The 17,976-nt window shown below is 37.5% G+C and overlaps 1 protein-coding gene across 1 annotated transcript in view; it reads left to right on the top strand.

Moving 5' to 3' along the window:
- Positions 1-17,976, top strand: part of SCUBE1 (signal peptide, CUB domain and EGF like domain containing 1) — a gene marked incomplete at both ends in the record, with an annotated part of 216,319 nt that overhangs the window by 99,289 nt on the left and 99,054 nt on the right. The window contains one exon of the mRNA XM_082488477.1: positions 12,501-12,626. Within this exon, the coding sequence (XP_082344603.1) occupies positions 12,501-12,626 (126 nt within the window). The remainder of the gene's footprint in view (positions 1-12,500; positions 12,627-17,976) is intronic.

Raw genomic sequence — 17,976 nt, 5'->3', positions numbered from 1 at the left:
CTATTAAAGCCTTTCAACAGAGCTTTCTGAACAATTCTTAAATATGTTGAAATCTAGACAGAACGTGGAAGCTTTTTTTCCATGAAACAGAACCCAGTCAGCGTTAGCATTTAAACGGGATTGAATAGTGGAGTACTTTGAAACATTGCAGAGGCTCTAAAATAGAAGGGAAGAGAGTTGGTTCCCACCATCTCCATATGTTGTTCTCTTTGGTGCCTCACAATTCCTTTAGGATTTCCACAGTAACAAGCGGGGAGCAGAAGGAGCTATCCAAAATGATCAAACGTTATCTCTCACTTTAGAGGTGGAGAGACAGAGGCGGTGACAAATCAAAGGACAATGGAAGACAATAACGTGTTCAGGAAAAGAATCCAAACATCTTGAATTCCCTTTCCTAACTAGCTCAGGCTTTCCATTGTAAATGCAGCCATATGGTTAAGCTGTTATCTTTTACTTATAGACCATTCTTGTTCAGATAAAGAGTTTGGAATTGCATCATCATAATAAATTCATTTCACTGCTTTAAACCTGTTTAAAGTTTTCTGCTACATATCTTTGCTGTCATTAACGCTACCAGCCCTTTGGTCTAACTCTGTATGACATACATGTCTGAGTTTACCAACTTCTATTCTCATCTCCAACTCACATGCTTCAACTACCTTTGAAATTTGTCACTTCTTTCTTCCTTTCCTCCACATTTTTCTTACTTATGTTCCTTTTACTACCTAGAGAGAAGAAGAAGGAAGCAGGAGGTTTTCCCAATGTCATCGTCAAGCTCTGACCCTAGTATAGGTATATGGGGAAAGGCCCAAAAGATATAAACAAGCCATTGCACAACACATTGACCTTCACTTTGTGTAGAAAACACCAAGCAGCACATTCAGAGCTCCCATTTGCGCATCGCCCATCAGAGTCAGGACAAAAGTGTAATGTTGCAGAAGGGCTCCCTAGTCATATGTTAGATGACTCTTAAAAGTCCTTGCAGTCAAATCTTGCTTTGGTAAAGGTTCCATTATTTATGAACTGACTTTATGTAATTAATGTATCTACCATTTTGCTTTGGCCTTCGAGGTTTTAAACTTAACAGTGTTTTACAACTGTTCTGTAACACATCTAGTGTTGAAATTTTGTTTTCCTCCATGCGTACAAAATGAGAATAGCTTCCTTTTATTATACTACTTAAAGAGCCAAACTTTCCCACCACAGACAACTTTAACCTGCTGGCTTGAAATTTATATTGATTCTGTCACTAATCTAGTTGGTTTTGATATGAGTCTTTCAGGTGAATGTGTAGGGTTCTTTAAATTTAATTGCAGCAGATGTTTCTTTGCATTTTCTCTCTCCCATTTCACTCTGGATTTTAGTTGTTTTTCCTTGGAAAGGTACATGAAAGGGAAATCCTTGTATAGTCAAATGTTTGTTTTACCTTCTAAAGCTTGCAAAGGGTCCTTAGCCTGGCCTGATTTCTTCTTGAAGAGCTGTAATTATTCATGGAAAGAAAAAAAAAAAGTCTTTGTCACTAATAGGCTTCTTGGTGCTTCTTGTAACAGTCTTTATTATTCCTTTCTACATAATTTTCTATTGATGAGGTGAAAAAAAGGCTTCCTCTGCTGTTGAGAAAGAAAAGGTAATTGTTCTTTTTTCACATTTACCAATGCTTGTTGCGTTCCTTATGTGTTTAAAGGACAAGGATGCAGAAAATGATGTTATTGATGGCATCACCATGGCAACAGCTCTTTGGAATAACACATTCTGGCATTGTTATTCTGCACACACAAAAAAAGGGGGACTTTCTTTTAAGCACAAACAGATTGTGCCCCTTTTAAATGCACCCATGAACTTTGCTTTTCTGAAGATTTACAGACTGGTTTGGGGCAGAAAGGATTCTGACATCATTTACCTCTCTGTGTACATCACATTATGGTGTTAGAAAAAACCACTTTGAAAAAGCCAATGGTTTAGAAAGACACAGTATGGGAAGGATACATAAACAGTTCTTTGATGCGAAAGACAAAAAAAACTTGAAAGAATTTTGAAATTTATGAGCTCTAGCACCAGACCCACTAAATAATCAAGAGACAGAGAAGAATGGAGGGCCCAAACACTCTGAGCTTATTAAAGCAGTTATTTAGTTATGACAATACTCCGGATAACTTAGGTTTTACCCAACCTGTAAACAAATTTTAAAAGATTTTGATAGGAAATCGAATTGCCCATTCACAAGGCAGTTTGCAAGCGTATATTTTGCCTTTCATGTTCAGTCTTCCGTTGTCCTCAGGTATTGACAGTCTTGCTAGAATAACATTTTAGAAGTGATAGCATTTTCTAAGCCATAGTATCATTTTGTTCTTTCTTGCCTCCACTGCAGTTCTGAGTTGAATTACTTTATTTCTCTGATACTCATCAGTGAAATATCTGTGTGGTTTTATAAAAAAAAAAAATGCATTGAAATTGGGAACAAGTTTGAAATCCATTCTGCAGTCTTTGGTGCTGTTTCCGGGACCCTGGTATACACCTTCCAGTTTGACTTTCCCAAGCGACAAACAAGGGACCCCAAAATAACTGAACAGGAGGCTGGAAACTCTATTGCTTTAACCCTTATCTTTGAGAAACATGACCACCTTTGTGCTACGTGGTCCTTTCTGCACAGGGGCAAGACTGTGAATTCCTTAGTATTGTTGCCAGTGTTTTATTTTGTAAGGAACAAAATAACAGAATGAGTTTTGAATCATGGTCATGTTTAACCCGACAAAAATGATAGGCCTGATGTAAGATGATCATTTGGTCTGTGCTCAGTATTTACCTGTAGAGCAGTGGACAGTCTTCATTTCTTGCACAACGTATTTTGGGGTTTAAATAGGTTATATATGCACTAGTATGTATAGCATTATATATAATTATGAATATTCATTATGTAGATAAATTAATACATATATAACTATACATATATCTATAGTAGTATATAATATGTACAGTTGTATATAATATAATGTATCATTTTGCTAATTCGTCCTACAGTGTATTTTCTGTTTATGTAAAAAAGAAGAAAATCTATTGCATGTATGAAACTTTTCCCAGCCATTGGCATTTAGAAATATCTTTACGTGTTGTGTTCATGGTAATAAAACAATCTTACTAGAATAGCAAAATTAGTATCAGATTTCTTCTGACAACATTGGCTGATTTGAGGTGTATTATGCCTTAGAAAGGTAGTGCCTATAAGTTGGGGCCACAGGAGACTGTTGCTTCCCTGAAAAAGAATTTGAGTTGTGATAATATTCCCAATGTAGAATAGGCATTGCTGAGGTCATTCTTCCACTTGGAATTTGAAAGTAAACCCTCACACACATCCAGGGCCCTTCATCACTGATTGGTTCCATGGGGAATGAAGCGTCTTAGTTAAAGCTTAGTAGGAACCCAGAAGAGGAATCTGTTTCATCTTGCTGCTTTGCAAGGTTTACTTAATACACAGCTTTCTTAAATAACACAGTCAGAAAGTAAATCTGCTAAATATCTCTTCTTGCTTCCAAAGATGCTGATCAAGCACATATTCATTTTATGTTTAATTATATGATGTTGCAAGAAGTTATAAAATTTTCCTGTGAAGAGTTTGGGATGTGAAGGAGTTCCTGAAAAGCAAAGTGTTGCTGAAATATTGACTGTTATTCTATCTATTTGAATATATGCTATGTGTTTGAAAAAGTGCCCTAGAAATATTTATTTTTAAAATATTTTATTAGAAATATTTATTTCTGGAAACCAAGGCTGTCTCATGTTAGCTGTGCAGATTTCAGAAGAAGGAAAAAAATATAAGATTTTAGGATTCTTCTTTTTGTCCTATCTTTCCATCTCTTGCCTCATCTTTACACAAATGATACTACAGTGATTTAAACTTTGGTTAGACCCAGTTCAAAACCTTCTTATAAAACACTACTGAAAAGCTGTTATGTGCAAAAAATGATTTATTTATATTTGTGGAAAGTGTCTGCTTTCTGAGATTATTTTAAGTCATTTTATTGGAGGACTAAAACCTTTGCAACATCTTTATGAGAAGTTTCACTTCGTAGAGGTGGAGAAATTTTGTTTCAGTATTCAGTTTTCCTGTGACCAGGGATGGGAAAAACATTTTCTTGCCATTATCTGGTATAACGCTCTACAGTCTTCCCATGTTGTAAATAGGTACTTTTTATCCCTTAAGAGAACCTTTTAGGAAAGAGTGAGCCAAGTTTTCATCTCTTTACTATGCTATTTTAAAAAATACCCTGGGATTTTCTCATTTTTGAGACAACTTGGGACTTCTTCATAGTTACTGAACTCCTACCCATCTGAGGGTATTTGCGCATGCCTTGATGATGTTGTCACTTGCTAGCTCTGCTGTAGCACCACTTCTCTTGGGGCCAGGATATCAGAACGACTCACGATTTATTAGCTCCCACCAAGGCACCAAGCAATATGACAGCAGTGGTGAAGACTGAAACAGAGAAAGCTCATTCCTCAGCTATTCCTCCTGCATAGCCTTGTCTGCCCTCAGGGTCAACTCCATCTGCCAAGGGACTTTGTGTAGCATTGACTCCCCAAAAAAACAACCTTTTCTTTTGCTTTGCTTTACTGTTTAAGGAATTGTGATTTAAAGATGAAGCAAAATTAAAAGCAGATTGTAGTAGTGTTGACTGTGTTTTGTTGTGCTTTCCTTTCTTGTTTTCATCTTTCTCCTCCCCTGCCATTTATTTTCCTTTGTGCGAAATCAGTGGTAATGTCAGGTGCCAAGTAGATGCTAGCAGAGACTGACAGCCTTGATTCTGCCAGAGCAGCAGCAACACATTCCCTGGGCTATCTTGCTGAATTTTCTTTGAGATAAACCATATCTATGTGTAAGAAGGTAACTATACTCCATCTCCCCACAAAGACTATTGGAAGGGGTTTCAGTGAGCACCAGCTTCTATTGGTAGCTCTGCAATGTGGGAAACAGACTGAGATTGCCAAACTTCTTTCATGTGATCCACCAAAAAGCCACCACACAATCACAAGTCGGTCACAAACAACCTGGGCTGGATTTCACCCAGTCATTCTTGTTCTCTGTGCTTGGTCCCACAGGAATTGCTCATGTTTTCTGGAAATCTTTGAATCTATTTCCTTTCCCTACCTGCATGGTTTTTCTGCTAAATTAAACTTGGTCTGTTCACTCCCATCATTCACTTAATCTTTCTATCCTCTTTCCTGAAATTATAGTACCTTTTCAGAATTTCAAATCTTTGCTTTTACTGCTGACAGAGTGAAGTTATATTTCTGACACATGCCTATTTCTAAATCTTAAGACAAAACCCCTCTTCAGGGATGGATAACATGCGGTTTTCTGGCTGCAACTCAGAGCAGGAACATCTTGTCAGAGATGAGACTGCAAGCCTGCCTGCTGAAGACACTGGCCCTAAGCACGTTTTATATTCAAACTGAAAACGCATGTAATTACTAAATAAACTTGAATCTGTTTATTTTGTAATATAGCAGCAGCTGTTTTCTTGAGTGATGTCCAGAATTTCTTCAGCCAGCCTGCTTAATAGTGTAGAATTCCATTTCCTTGGGTCAGTTGGCCTGCTTTATTTGTTTTCTTTTCTTTTCAACCTCTGTTGGGGTGAGTTGTAGCCACTGAAACAACTGTATTTTCCTAAAGGTTTAGGCAGAACCAAGCAACTTATTTCAGGAATGAGAATTGAAAGAAAGTCCATGTGCTACATTCCTTCAGTTAAGAATATGAAAAACATTAAACCATGACATAGATTATTAAATTTCTGGCATACTCAATGCAAGCTTTCTCACTTAGATCTAGTGATCTGTTCCCAGATGGATGCTTTGTACCCACAACATGATCAGCTGAGGAAGGGTAGCTGTCTCAATCAGTTAGTTTTATCCTCCATTTTCTTGCTGAAGAGAGCAAATCTTGGTGCTTTTTTTTATCCTCATGTGAGGACATATTCTGTTTTAAGGTGAGCTCACCCAGACATTCTTTACATCCCAGAATCAGGCCTATATTAGTGAGCCAGAAATGTCCAGAAGATCTGATGCAACTATGCAGCATAAAGGTGAAGGTCAGATCCAGGCTGTTGGAAAGCAGTCCTTCAGCTTCAATGCAGCAAAGATCTGACCCTATGTATTTGTTGACTATAATTGGATTGTTTAGCCAAATGTTGATTTTTTTAGCCAAATTTTTGATTTTTCACTCTTTTGAAGCACACGAGATGCTGGAGTTAGAAGGCCAAAGTAGGGACACTCGCAGGTGTAGATGGGGGCCTGCTTTCCACAAGCCAGCCAAAAAGTTAACAGTGTGCTTTTTTTTGGATAGTCAACCATCTAACTGCATTCATATGACCAAAATTTACATGCATAATGTAACATTTGGCTTGAAACAGCCATCCTGCACTTTCACTAACATCATGTTCCTGTCCTGTCTCAATCAGAAACTTTGTGTGTTTTGTTTGACCTCCATTCCTAACAGAGGAAAACTTTGGGAGAGGAGTTGTCTCTGTCAGACTTCTACATTGCTTGGTCATTGACCAGTGTGTTTTACTGTAGTGCTGTAATTTCTCACATGAATTAAAAAAAATAAATAAAAAAAGTCCCACTATGCTAATAGTTTAGTAAACAACTAAAATCAGAATGCTTGTTTCCTCTTGTATTCTTTCCTCTCTCTGCTGCTGAAGTTATATTCCCTCTTTCTAGCACCAGGCATTGAGAGAATGACCATAAGTGACAATCAGGTGATCTAAAGAGATATACGCGCTACATTTTGCTTCTTACTATATAGTTATTATTGTTACAATATATTATTATATTTTGCCATGATATATGATACATACTGATATAGTTGAACTGTATCAACTGATCCTAATACAGTTGAACTCTACCATTGCTTAAATTAGCAGTTCTCTAAAAGAGAAGATTCTTGAAAGTCCTGAATATAACTGGTAGCAGTTTCGTAGCGCAACGTGGATCCTTACCCAAGCAAAAGCAATTATCCCCTATAACTAAGATTGATGGAGAGAAATTAACCACAACAATTGCTTGGGTTTTGTGTTATAAAGATTTATGCTTTACTTTGCGTACAAGGTATGTTCATAAAAAATGTGTAAAACAGTTCATAAACAATTAAACACTGTGGCTTATCAGAGTCCAGAAATTCAATGACTTGCATATAACTTCAATGACTTTTAACATTTTTACTAGAACAGAATCATACAAATTGTGTGTGATGTATGAATTTCGTAAATCATGTCTGTAACTTTTTTATTATTTTTGTAAGATTCATTTTTTTAAGTAAGTGTGCAACTGTAATAAGAGAGATTTCGTTGTGTACCTAGTGCTAAAATTAACTTATCAGCAAAAAAGAGAATCCAATTATGTAGTTTTGAGGATTGAGTATGTGTCATGCACATGCTACTGTGCATTGTGTGTATATGGGTTAAGTTCAAGATTTCTTGTATTTTCATACTACATTCAACCACATATACTCTGACAATATTCTAGAAGTTATTATTATATTTTATTATATTAATCTTCAGTGCAATTTAAAGTAGTATTTTTCAGATTGTGTTTGCAATCAGCATGTTTATTTGGAAGTTATAAAAAATAGCAATATAAAACCAGAATAAGTGAAATAATGACAACGTAGAAGATAATGTAAGCATATATGATGAACCACAGAGTAAAATAATTGCTAGAAGTGTTAATTAAAATAAGAACAGGCGGTGCTAATGAAAAATAAAGGCTAATCAGTACATTTGTTGTCACAATCAGCCTGATTTAAGCACTTTCAGAGCCATTGAGCTGAAAACATTTTTAGAGCATAATACAATGGAGAGGTCATTGTATCAGACAGAACATTTTGCAGAACAGCACTATTAAGAGATTTGTGATAACTAGATGGCAGACTGGATTAAAGTAGTAGACTCACACCCAAATCTTTCCTAGGACAGCAATAAAAAATGAATGTGCATTGTGGGTCATATAACAATGTCTGCCACTCTCCCATGAACAATCTTTTGTAACTGAAAGTCAGAAAAAATCCAGGAATGCAATAGGAGAGAGTTTCTCAAGTCATATCTAAAATGCTGAGAGAGGATTTGGTTTAATTCGATTAGTGTTTTCCATTCTTAAGTGGCATTTCTCTTCCTGTTTATAATATGTTTTCTATTGGATTCTGTTTTGCAATCTTTTTGTAAGGTGAATTTGCTGAGAGTGTGTCTATGTTTAAAAAGTTTATTTTACTGTCTGCCAAGAGAACATGCACCCATTTTTGTGCTAGGCTTTAGAGACTATCTTGAGTAGCAGTGCATGAAATTAAGATACTGCTTTTATTATCAGTTAACATGAAAAACCTAGAACCTTGCAACGTTAGACATTTTAGTGTTATGACGATAAAGGAATTTTTGGTGTACAGACTTCTCTTTTACCAACATTTAGTCTTTCCCTTGATTTGGGAACTACTTGACCCATAGCCACATCAGTTCTAGAAGCTGGGACACACAGATCCCTGGGTAAACAACAACAACAAAAAAAAACAACAACAAGAAAGGCAGCTAGGAACAACTCCTTGTGTTCAAAACCAGAGTTATGCAGTTGTGCACATGACGTGAGAGAGAGGGGGGCCACAAGGCTGTGTAGTAAAAGATGTACTTCTACAAATACTTTCTGGTTAAGGCTCGGGTGGAAGATCCATTGCCTGATATTTTGCCCAGACCATGCAACATACTGAAGTAAAACTGCTGTGGGCATGTACTGTCTTGGAAATGGCCTAGAATAATTCCATAGATGTTTCCCCTCTCTTGCCTGGTTCTTCATTACATTGGTCAGCTCTAGGTAGGAGCAACGCATGAAGCACATGGCACTCCTCTTGGTTCTGGGGCCCCTCTGCTGAGTTTGGGCTTATGATGATTAAGAGAAAAACTTCCAACGCATTTCAATGAGCAGCAGAATCCCATCCAATTTTTCCATGATCGTGTTTTTCACTTGAATGACTAGTTTTCCACTCATTTCTACAAATGAAGCTGTTTGGCCTTGATTGTGCTGATTACCCCCAGAGGGAACACCGCATTTTTGCTGGAGCTGTGCGCTGCCCGTCACTGGGGAGAGGAGCCTCCTGGCTGCCTGCACGTGGCAGTGCCAGTGGGTCTGGAAGCACGCTACCCGCCTCCCCTTTGGGGCACCCTTTGTCCTGGGGCAAGGGAAGCTGAACTCCAAGGCAGGCACTGAGATGTTTAAGAAACTTCCCCCTTTCACATCAGGGGAATTTTTCGCATGCTGTTATTCACGCTCTTGGCTCCTTATGTAAAAAGCATGTGCACATTAGGTGGCTGCTAAACATTAACTAAAATAAGGCAAAACTTTGTTTCTCAGGAGGTGATAGTGAGGGGGGATGATGACTCAAATATTTTACTACTTCTGTGATAGTGGGGTGGTGTGCAGTCAGCAGACCAGTTATTTTGCTACCAGCAGTGCACTCCATCCAGTTCCAGTATAAGAAAATATGTGTGAGGTGTTTTACATATTTCTAGTTCATTTTAGAGTTTGAACCACATCCTGCTAAAGAGAATACTGAACAAAGTCATTTTAGGTGTGTTTTTCTCTCTCATTTATATGCATTTGTATAGCAACTAAACTAGTATTAGGAAAGTAGTTAGCATATTTTTGTATTTTTTACTGTGATTTGTGTGCTATATCATGAAAGGTTCAGTATTGTCTGAAGAGTCAGCTTGCAAAAAAAGTGAATGCTATGTATCAACAATGATACATAAATCATTTGTGTTTGCAGATTGATACAGAAGACATCTGGCCAAATACTGCATTTGCTGAAAAATTATTTTTTTACTGCATTTTTATTTAAATAATTATTTCAGGCTGAAACGAAATTTTGTTTAGGATTTTTTTTTTTGTAATTTAATTCTAAGGGATTTTGAAAAATACTAAAATATAACTGAGAAGTTTAAATGTGGATGAGTTCCCGCTCTTGACTGAAAAATAATGGTCTTTCATGGCACAAGAAAACCTTACATTTTCTGAAATAATGGGTTTCAGGCTTAGGAGATTTTTGTGGCGTTCTTCTCCAGCTAAACTGAAACATTTTTTCTACAGCTCCAGCTACCTGATGAATACAATAACTGAAATGATTAATACAGTGACTGAAATATTGTAGTCTTACACACAAATACCAGCATAAAATTATGCTTTTTCTTTCACTTTTGTTTCAAAATGTAATAATTCTGATGTTCGATTTCTCCCGATATTTTTAGCGGTGCACAATTTCTGTCTTCCCAAGTGATTTTAACAATGGTAGATATTCAGTATCTGTAAGTAAACATTGAAAATCACTTGCTTCATTTCACTTCTGGCCATTAAATATCTTCTTTCATCTATCTAATTCCTCTCTTCTCATTGCCTCAGCTGTGTGACTCAATCAGGCATGTGTTATCTTTCCCAGATCCTTTTCTGAACATAGCGTAGTGCGCAGGAATGCAGTTTGTCAAACACATTGTGTCTGAAATCCTTTGTTGGGAGAAATGGAGAGAAAGAGATTATAAAATGCCTCAAAATCTTCAATGAGGCCGTTCCCAGGTTTCTTACATCTGTTCAGCCAAACAAAACACTTATACCTCACTTCGATGTATAGGATGGTATGGTATAGTGTAGGATAGTATGTATCATATCTTCCAGTAGCATCTGTTGTCCAGGCTACGGTTTAGAGAGAATACTTTTTTTTGTGCTTTGGCAAGATTTTAGACTCATCAAGGCTAACACAGAGGGGAATTTAGAAGAGAGAAGTACATCTGTTGTCTGTGATGTTGGTTTTCATAGGCAGTGAGATTTAAGATCCTGATATTTTTGTAGTAGAGATGGACAAAAATACCCACTCGGGCTGGTGATGTGTGTTTTCGTTGCTCTGCTAATATAAACATTTCTGAGGTAAAGTTAAGCAGTGCAAATAACTTCTGAAGCTGTTGGCTTCTGTCAACCTGAGGGAATCTCTGAATGACTTTCTGTAGCATGTCCTCCTCAGAATTTTGTACACAGTTTCTTAGTAGCTGTCTTACATGCTAATTTGTGTTCAATTAAAAACTATTTTGTATGCAGAGAAACTTTTGCTCAAATTCATCATAAAGCCTCCACACTTGGTTTCAAGTATTCGTCAGGGTGTGACCAGCCTCAGCTTAAAGGCAGTGTGTGTAGCTGCCAGAGGTGGCAGGTGCTTTCACGTAGTTTCTGTAAGAACAAAAAGGGAGGGCAGCGATCATTTTCACCTTTGGAAGCAAAAACTTTGCAACAGCCCTGAAAAATCATTTATTTACAGTATATTGTTACTGTAGGTTTTAGTTGAACATTTCACACTGGAGTTGTTTTGGAAAATTAGCCTAGAATCGGTAGGAGTAGCCATGTTACAAAGTGACAACTGAGCTGCTGAGTCCACACTGATGTTGCACGCACCAGTGTTTTGGGGAATACATGCTGTTTTTGTGGTAGTAAGCTGAGTTACGCTGTGAATTCTCGGTCAGCGTACTCTGAGAGAATTTGTCTCTCCTTTCCAGGTCAGATATCCAAGGGGAAGTCTGGAAAGGCTTTGTAATGCAAATCTAGCTAGCCTTCGTTCACACAAGGAATGCTAGATGCTGACCCATAAGGACTGAGTTCAAGATTTCTGTGAATATGTGGGATTTGAATTAACACGGTAATGAAAGCCCCTAAGAGCATGAGGCGCATTCGGTATCTAAATCACCTACATGATTTAGAAAGCTAAAATTGTCCCTATGATGATTAAGAGAAAGCTGGTTGATACTGCTCCTTGGCATGAACATTAACAGGAGTCCACCCATGGCACTTTGACGTTTGTTGACCAGCTGGTATATTTTGTTTAATATAGTCAAAGAGAGAAGTGGTAGTAGGTTTGTTAGAGATGGGCTTCAGTTACGGTGGATGACACAGATAATTGAGATGTATAACAAATATCGAAGAAACAGATCCAAGCAAAAATGCTCAGATATCTTTGGTAGATTTTGTGTGTTAGAAAATATAAAGCACATTAACAGGCAAATAAAAATGTGCCAGGAAGTAACGACCGTTAAATTTATACAAGGGAAAAATAAGAGTGAGCTCAGTTATTCACCTCTGATCATCACCTGTGGGACAACTTCCTGGAGTATCCTTTAAATCCATGATATTTTAATGGAAGATTAGAATATGGATGTGGAGTAGGGAAATCACAAGTCCTGGGTTTCTACATGGGTCAGAGACATCCTATATTCCACACTAGTACTTGTTATATTTGCCCCAGAGGAAGTTTGTCCTTTATTACACTGTTTTGCTGATTGTATACCTCTTTTGAGCTGCTTTCTTTTGCCTTGTGGAACACAGTCCACAGGCAAAATAAAAACTATAATTAAAATTATGGAAGGACTGGATGCATATAATTATTTTATTTCAGTACTAATATTTTCAATTTTTCTTTCTTTTTTTTACAGAGGGTATGAACTGTATGAACAAAGATCATGGGTGTGCACACATCTGCCGGGAGACGCCCAAAGGTGGGGTTGCCTGCGAATGTAGGCCTGGCTTTGAACTTGCCAAAAACCAGAAGGACTGCAAATGTAGGTAGATGAAGATTAAATTTCAAATGCCCCAAAATGTCTTATTTGCTTCATTGTTGTTGTTTTCCAGAAGCCAAGAAATCAACTTTGTTTTGGCCAAAGGTGATTTGTAATTTTAGTGATGTGTTTTTGGCTGTAGAAGGTGTGCTTGGGGATGGATAATAGGGATTGAATAACAGAATGTTGGCAGTGATTCTGTTAGCTAAATGGTAACAACTTTTCCCCCTTCCTATGAATGCAGAAAAGTGAGGGATCAATTTAATCCAGGCTTTCCTTGTAAAGCAAAACAAATAAAGCATAGAGGATTCTGGCTTGCAATATTTTGAAGGTCCACAATGGTAGTTGCATTGATAAATCTACTAATGGATTTAATGAAAAACCCAGTAGAGCTATCAAATTAAGAGTGTTAATTCCTCTTTTTCAAAGGCTAGAAATGTTTGCTCTAGTCCTGATTCCACTGCACACAGTCTACTTTTCTTGTTATTACTTGCAAAACATGCAGCTGTATCATATATACTGTTCTTCAAGGAAAAACCCTGAGTGATATATTCTCAAGTCTGGGATGCTAAAACTATAGATACTCATTAGCCCACAAAATTGGAAATTACTCTGTCCAGGTTAAAGTAATTGACCCTCTGTAACTCAGCACCATCATCTGAAAGCTTCCAAATTGCATGGGAGTCTTTCTGATGGCTTCAGTGAGTGTTAGATCTGACTCCAATAGCTTGCTTCCTACTTGGTAGCTTTCTGAGAGACGAAAGAATGGAAGTACAATAAAATGACATGAAACATGTTTCGTGCTAGGCATATGGCCAGTATTTCTGTGATAGCCTTTCCTTCACTTCAGCTTTTTTCTTCCTGAGATCTCCACTGTGTAAACATGCTTAGATGATACTAGTTCCCAAGTACAAAGTCACCTTTGAATATCATCAAGAAAGGCCACAGGATATTGTACAGCCTGATTGCTCCTCAGTATGGGAAGGCTACACAGGGCCAAAGACAAAAGCACAGACAAAATTGCCTTTATGATATTTTCATTCTCAATGTTTATTAGAAGTGAACATTGCATGCTTTTAATTACAGTGCAACATCAGCCACATTGATAAAGTGGGAGAGGATGTTTATGTTGTTTATTATTTGTTTCCACAAATTTGTACATTCCTTAGGAATTACATTATCCTTTTTCATAGTAAGACGGTGACAGGAGGTTTAAAGCCTTTTCTAAAGCAATATTTCTAAATGTCTCAAGGTTTAATAGAGTGAAAATTCTGAATTTATTCTGTGCCCTGTTGTGTTCAAATTGTAGTTGGAAGTATAATGAACTTTTGCTGACAGACCTCTAAGTAGGGACGCTGAGTTTTTCAAGGCCACAGAGCTTGCTGCAGAGTACATAGACCCCTAAACCCACAACACATTCTGCAAATATGTTTCAGAGTCTTATTTAAAATAACTGTACTTCTAGCCCTTCCAAATGCAAAGAAGTATAAAGCTGTAGCCAGATGGCCTGGGACAGTAACTGTGAGATTACAGCAGGCTATTTATAAAGGTCTAGTTCTGAAACCAAAGCTTCACTTTTAAAAAAACTTTTTCACATCTAACTGTTTCAGTGGAATTGGCTAAAATCTTGAGCTGCAGCTTTGCAAGTACTGAGTACAGCTGTGATGAAGAGCTGAAAAAGACACACTCGCCCCTTGTCAGCCCACGCTGGGTCAGTAGCCCTGTATACCAGGGACTGGTAGGGTCTGATATACCCCTAGTATATTGCTGTGTCCCTGTCAATTATTCTGATTTATCATGGTCTCTCCAGGAGACTCTGCCTTTCAGGGTTTTTCAGAGGTTGCTTCTGTTTTTTTATGTGAACCAGTTGTAGAGAACCAGTACTTCACTTAGTGAATTTTTATCAGCCAGTTTGCAATTGAATCAGAATACTGGGAGAGGTTTTCAGATGTATTGGCCCAAGTCCGCTAGTAATGAGATGTGTTCCTTGAAGGAAAAAAAATGTTAAAATAAGTTAGAAAGCATAAAAAATGGGAGGGAGGCCCCCTCCTTTTTATGCATGCATTACAAGATTGTCATTACATCCTAATTATGTGATTGCATATCAGCTGGTCATATCATCACATGCTAATAAGGCAGTCACTATTGGTGTCTTGCTTCATTCGGTGTACATGATGGTCAGTGCTCATTAAACAGGCTTTTGTTCAATGGCTTCCTCTCCATAATTCAGTGTCATGCCTTTCCTGCTGCACAGTATTTAAACCCTATTGTGAACATAAAATTTTTAATTTCCTCATGGATTTTCCCATGATACTCATCACTGTAATATCAAAGTGCTTTGTAGGCATTGGTAATGTATTTTCAGAACATTCTTGTCAAGTTAAAAAGTACTGGTTTGCCTATCTTACAAATAGGAAATGAATATAAAGGTGTTACTGTCAACGTCATTTAGTAGTAATAGGTGATTAACAAGAAACACCCAGAACCCAGCTCAGCATTCATAGCATTTTAGTATGATCAAAGCCAAGCTCCAAATGGCTCCAGCTGTAGTTGCAAATGCCATGGAGAAAGGAATATAGTATTTGTAGCTTGTAATAGGTGGGATTCAAGTGACTTGCCAAGCCCTAAGCAGGAATTCCACAGCAGGGGCAGATTAGAGCTTTTTAGGGCTCTATTCACTGTCTGAACAAGACCATCCTTTCTTGACGGCCCCTTTCTGATTTACTACTCGTTCTGCAGCAAATGAGACAAGATTCTCCAGCTGTTTCCACAGACCTGACTTTCCCTAGCTCCACTGTGCACTGAATAAGACAGGAGTGTTTTCCACATTTGTCATTAAGGATGGTTATGATACAATAAGTTTGTGTACCAGAAGTCTATTATTTTGTAGTTTTTGAGTGCTTAATATTGCAACCTTAATGGTTTCTTAGTGTAAATTTTAAACATGCAATTTCTCAGTTACAAAAAAAAAAAAAAATAATAATCCTGCCCACCATGCTAGGAAAACACAGAAGCATTGAGGCTGTAAGGGACCTCAAGAGGTCACCTGGAAATGCACTAAGCAGAATCATACAAATCCATACATGATTCCTTGGAAGAGCTGCATCTTTTAGATCCAAAGCAGCAGTAAACTACCATCTTCTGTGTACACAAGCATTAGAAGAACGATATGCTTTTGTATTGATTTTCATAGATCCTTGCTGGCAGCAGAAAGAAGTTAATTAGGAATAGTGAATTTGGTTCCAGAATACAGTGGAAAAACATGGGAAACGACCTCCTCTTTCTATATTTGTATCCATGATAGATTTTAAAATCCTGCTCCTGAGCATGTTTGCATTAGAAATTTTTGATAAACTGAAGGTTTTTTCCCAAACATGAACAAACCGAGATATTTTTTGTTAATCTCATTACTAGCTAGATCGTTTTCACTGGATCTTGAAAAACCAAGAGGAAACCTAAAGCAGATACACATACCTGCAAGTTGCAACCTAAAAGAATTAATTCTGGCAGAGTTATAAGCTGAATCTTTTAATGAAAAAGGCTGGATAACCTTAACTGCAGCTATTTCTCTCTGCCCCCTCCAATAATAATTATTGAAGTGAGCAGGAGGGCTAGTGCTAAGTAATTCTAAAAATCCTGTCTAGTATGTTTACAATACAATGCTGCCCCACCTATACCAAGTGGCAGCTTTTCAGCTCCTGCTGACAATGATCTCACACAGCTATTTGCTGTCAGTACAAAGATTTCCAGAATGTTAAAAATGTAAGGCCATACTAGAATAAATAATATATCAATTATATATTTCATGGCCAATTTAGTTAAAAAACAGCGCAATGTTTAATTTATCTGGAATTACAATGTGCTGGTTCAAACTGTCACAGAAAGCCATATTACAAAAACAAAGATCTGGCTTGTCGCAAATTCTGTGGCATCTGAGCCATAGTATATACAGGCGGACAAGATCAGGGCATCATTGTCTTAAGGGATTTTTTAGGTTTGTGGGTGCTAATGCTAGGTTTAATATTTGGCAATATGTTTTCAAATATTCCTTGTCATGGGCATGTCAGATGGAAAAGACCAGAAAAAAGATTCTATGTTCTAAGTTCAGAGAAGCACCAAAAGCAGGATTTAGCCTGTAGAGTGAGGCTGAATTCTGGTATTTTCTATCTTCTGGAGCTTTTAGCATGGAACGTTAATAGCATTATTTAATGGAATAAGTATATTCAAATCCCTTTTGTTCTTTGAGATGTCATTCCTCTTCCAGACAGTTGTTTTTTGTCTTTCATAATGAAAATGTCATTTCAAGACTATTTCATATATTTCTATGGATGTAAGCACTGGTCCACATGCAAACTGTGTCCCAGGAATGCTTAGCTCAGCTCAGCCAAAGTGAATAGCTGCTGCTGCTTACAGCATAGGCAGGTGGACAGTTCGGGAGATTATGCCATGCTGCCAGTCTGTAGGCCCTGAAAGGTGGCTGGCCAGTTCAAGAGCCTGAGAATTATACTCAGCAAAAGGAATTAATCTTGTTTGAAAGCTAATGAAGCACCAGTGTCAGGGTTAAGGCTCAGGATGCCCCATAGCTCTTGATTCACAGTAGAAGCAGTGTTGGGAAAACGGAGTGCTACCTTGGTCACCAGCATTAGATACCTCACAGAGATGGTGTGCATCTTCGTGGGGCTTGTGTGCTGTTTCTACTCATGTTTGTAGCCAACGTGAGCAGAGCCTTCTGTACGAGATGCTGCTTTTACCCAGTTGTACAAGGTATTTCTCCCACTAAGGGAAAGAGCCCAGCATTTTGATTCCACTAAAGACATACGGGAATGGTGAAGCAGTGTCAAAAGCAATGGTGTTACTCTTGTTTTAAATCTGCTATGTAGTGATAAGTATATCTAACAGTTATATGTATATTCTCCTTTGGTTAAAAAAAAAAAAACATACCACCCACAATTACTTACTATTTTCGATTGTAACATGATTTACAACATTTAAAGTTGATCTGTGTCTACTGGAAGTTACCATTTTGCCTCTTTCTGTTTGCCTTTTTGATGTCACAGACTCTGAATGAGCACAGTCTTTTACGTAGCTGTAGACTCTGAATTTATCAGAAATAGTTTTTAAAAGAACACTTTGAATTCTCATTAATTTTGCTTTAATGCTTTCTGACAAAAATGGAGTAGATCTGGATGTCCTTTTGCTTTTAAATAATTTTGGTTTTCTTCCTCTAAGCAAGAGAAACTTCTCAGTGCGTCACTGCCACAGAATTAAGGCTGGAAGGAAATTGAAATGACATATTTTACAACTGGATTTTGTACCAATTTCACCTGCAGAGCTATCAAGCTCCAGAACTTTA

This window comes from Vanellus vanellus (assembly GCF_965231255.1).
Source record: "Vanellus vanellus genome assembly, chromosome: 1".
NCBI lineage: Eukaryota > Metazoa > Chordata > Aves > Charadriiformes > Charadriidae > Vanellus > Vanellus vanellus.
This window is presented reverse-complemented; position numbering and strand designations above follow the sequence as displayed.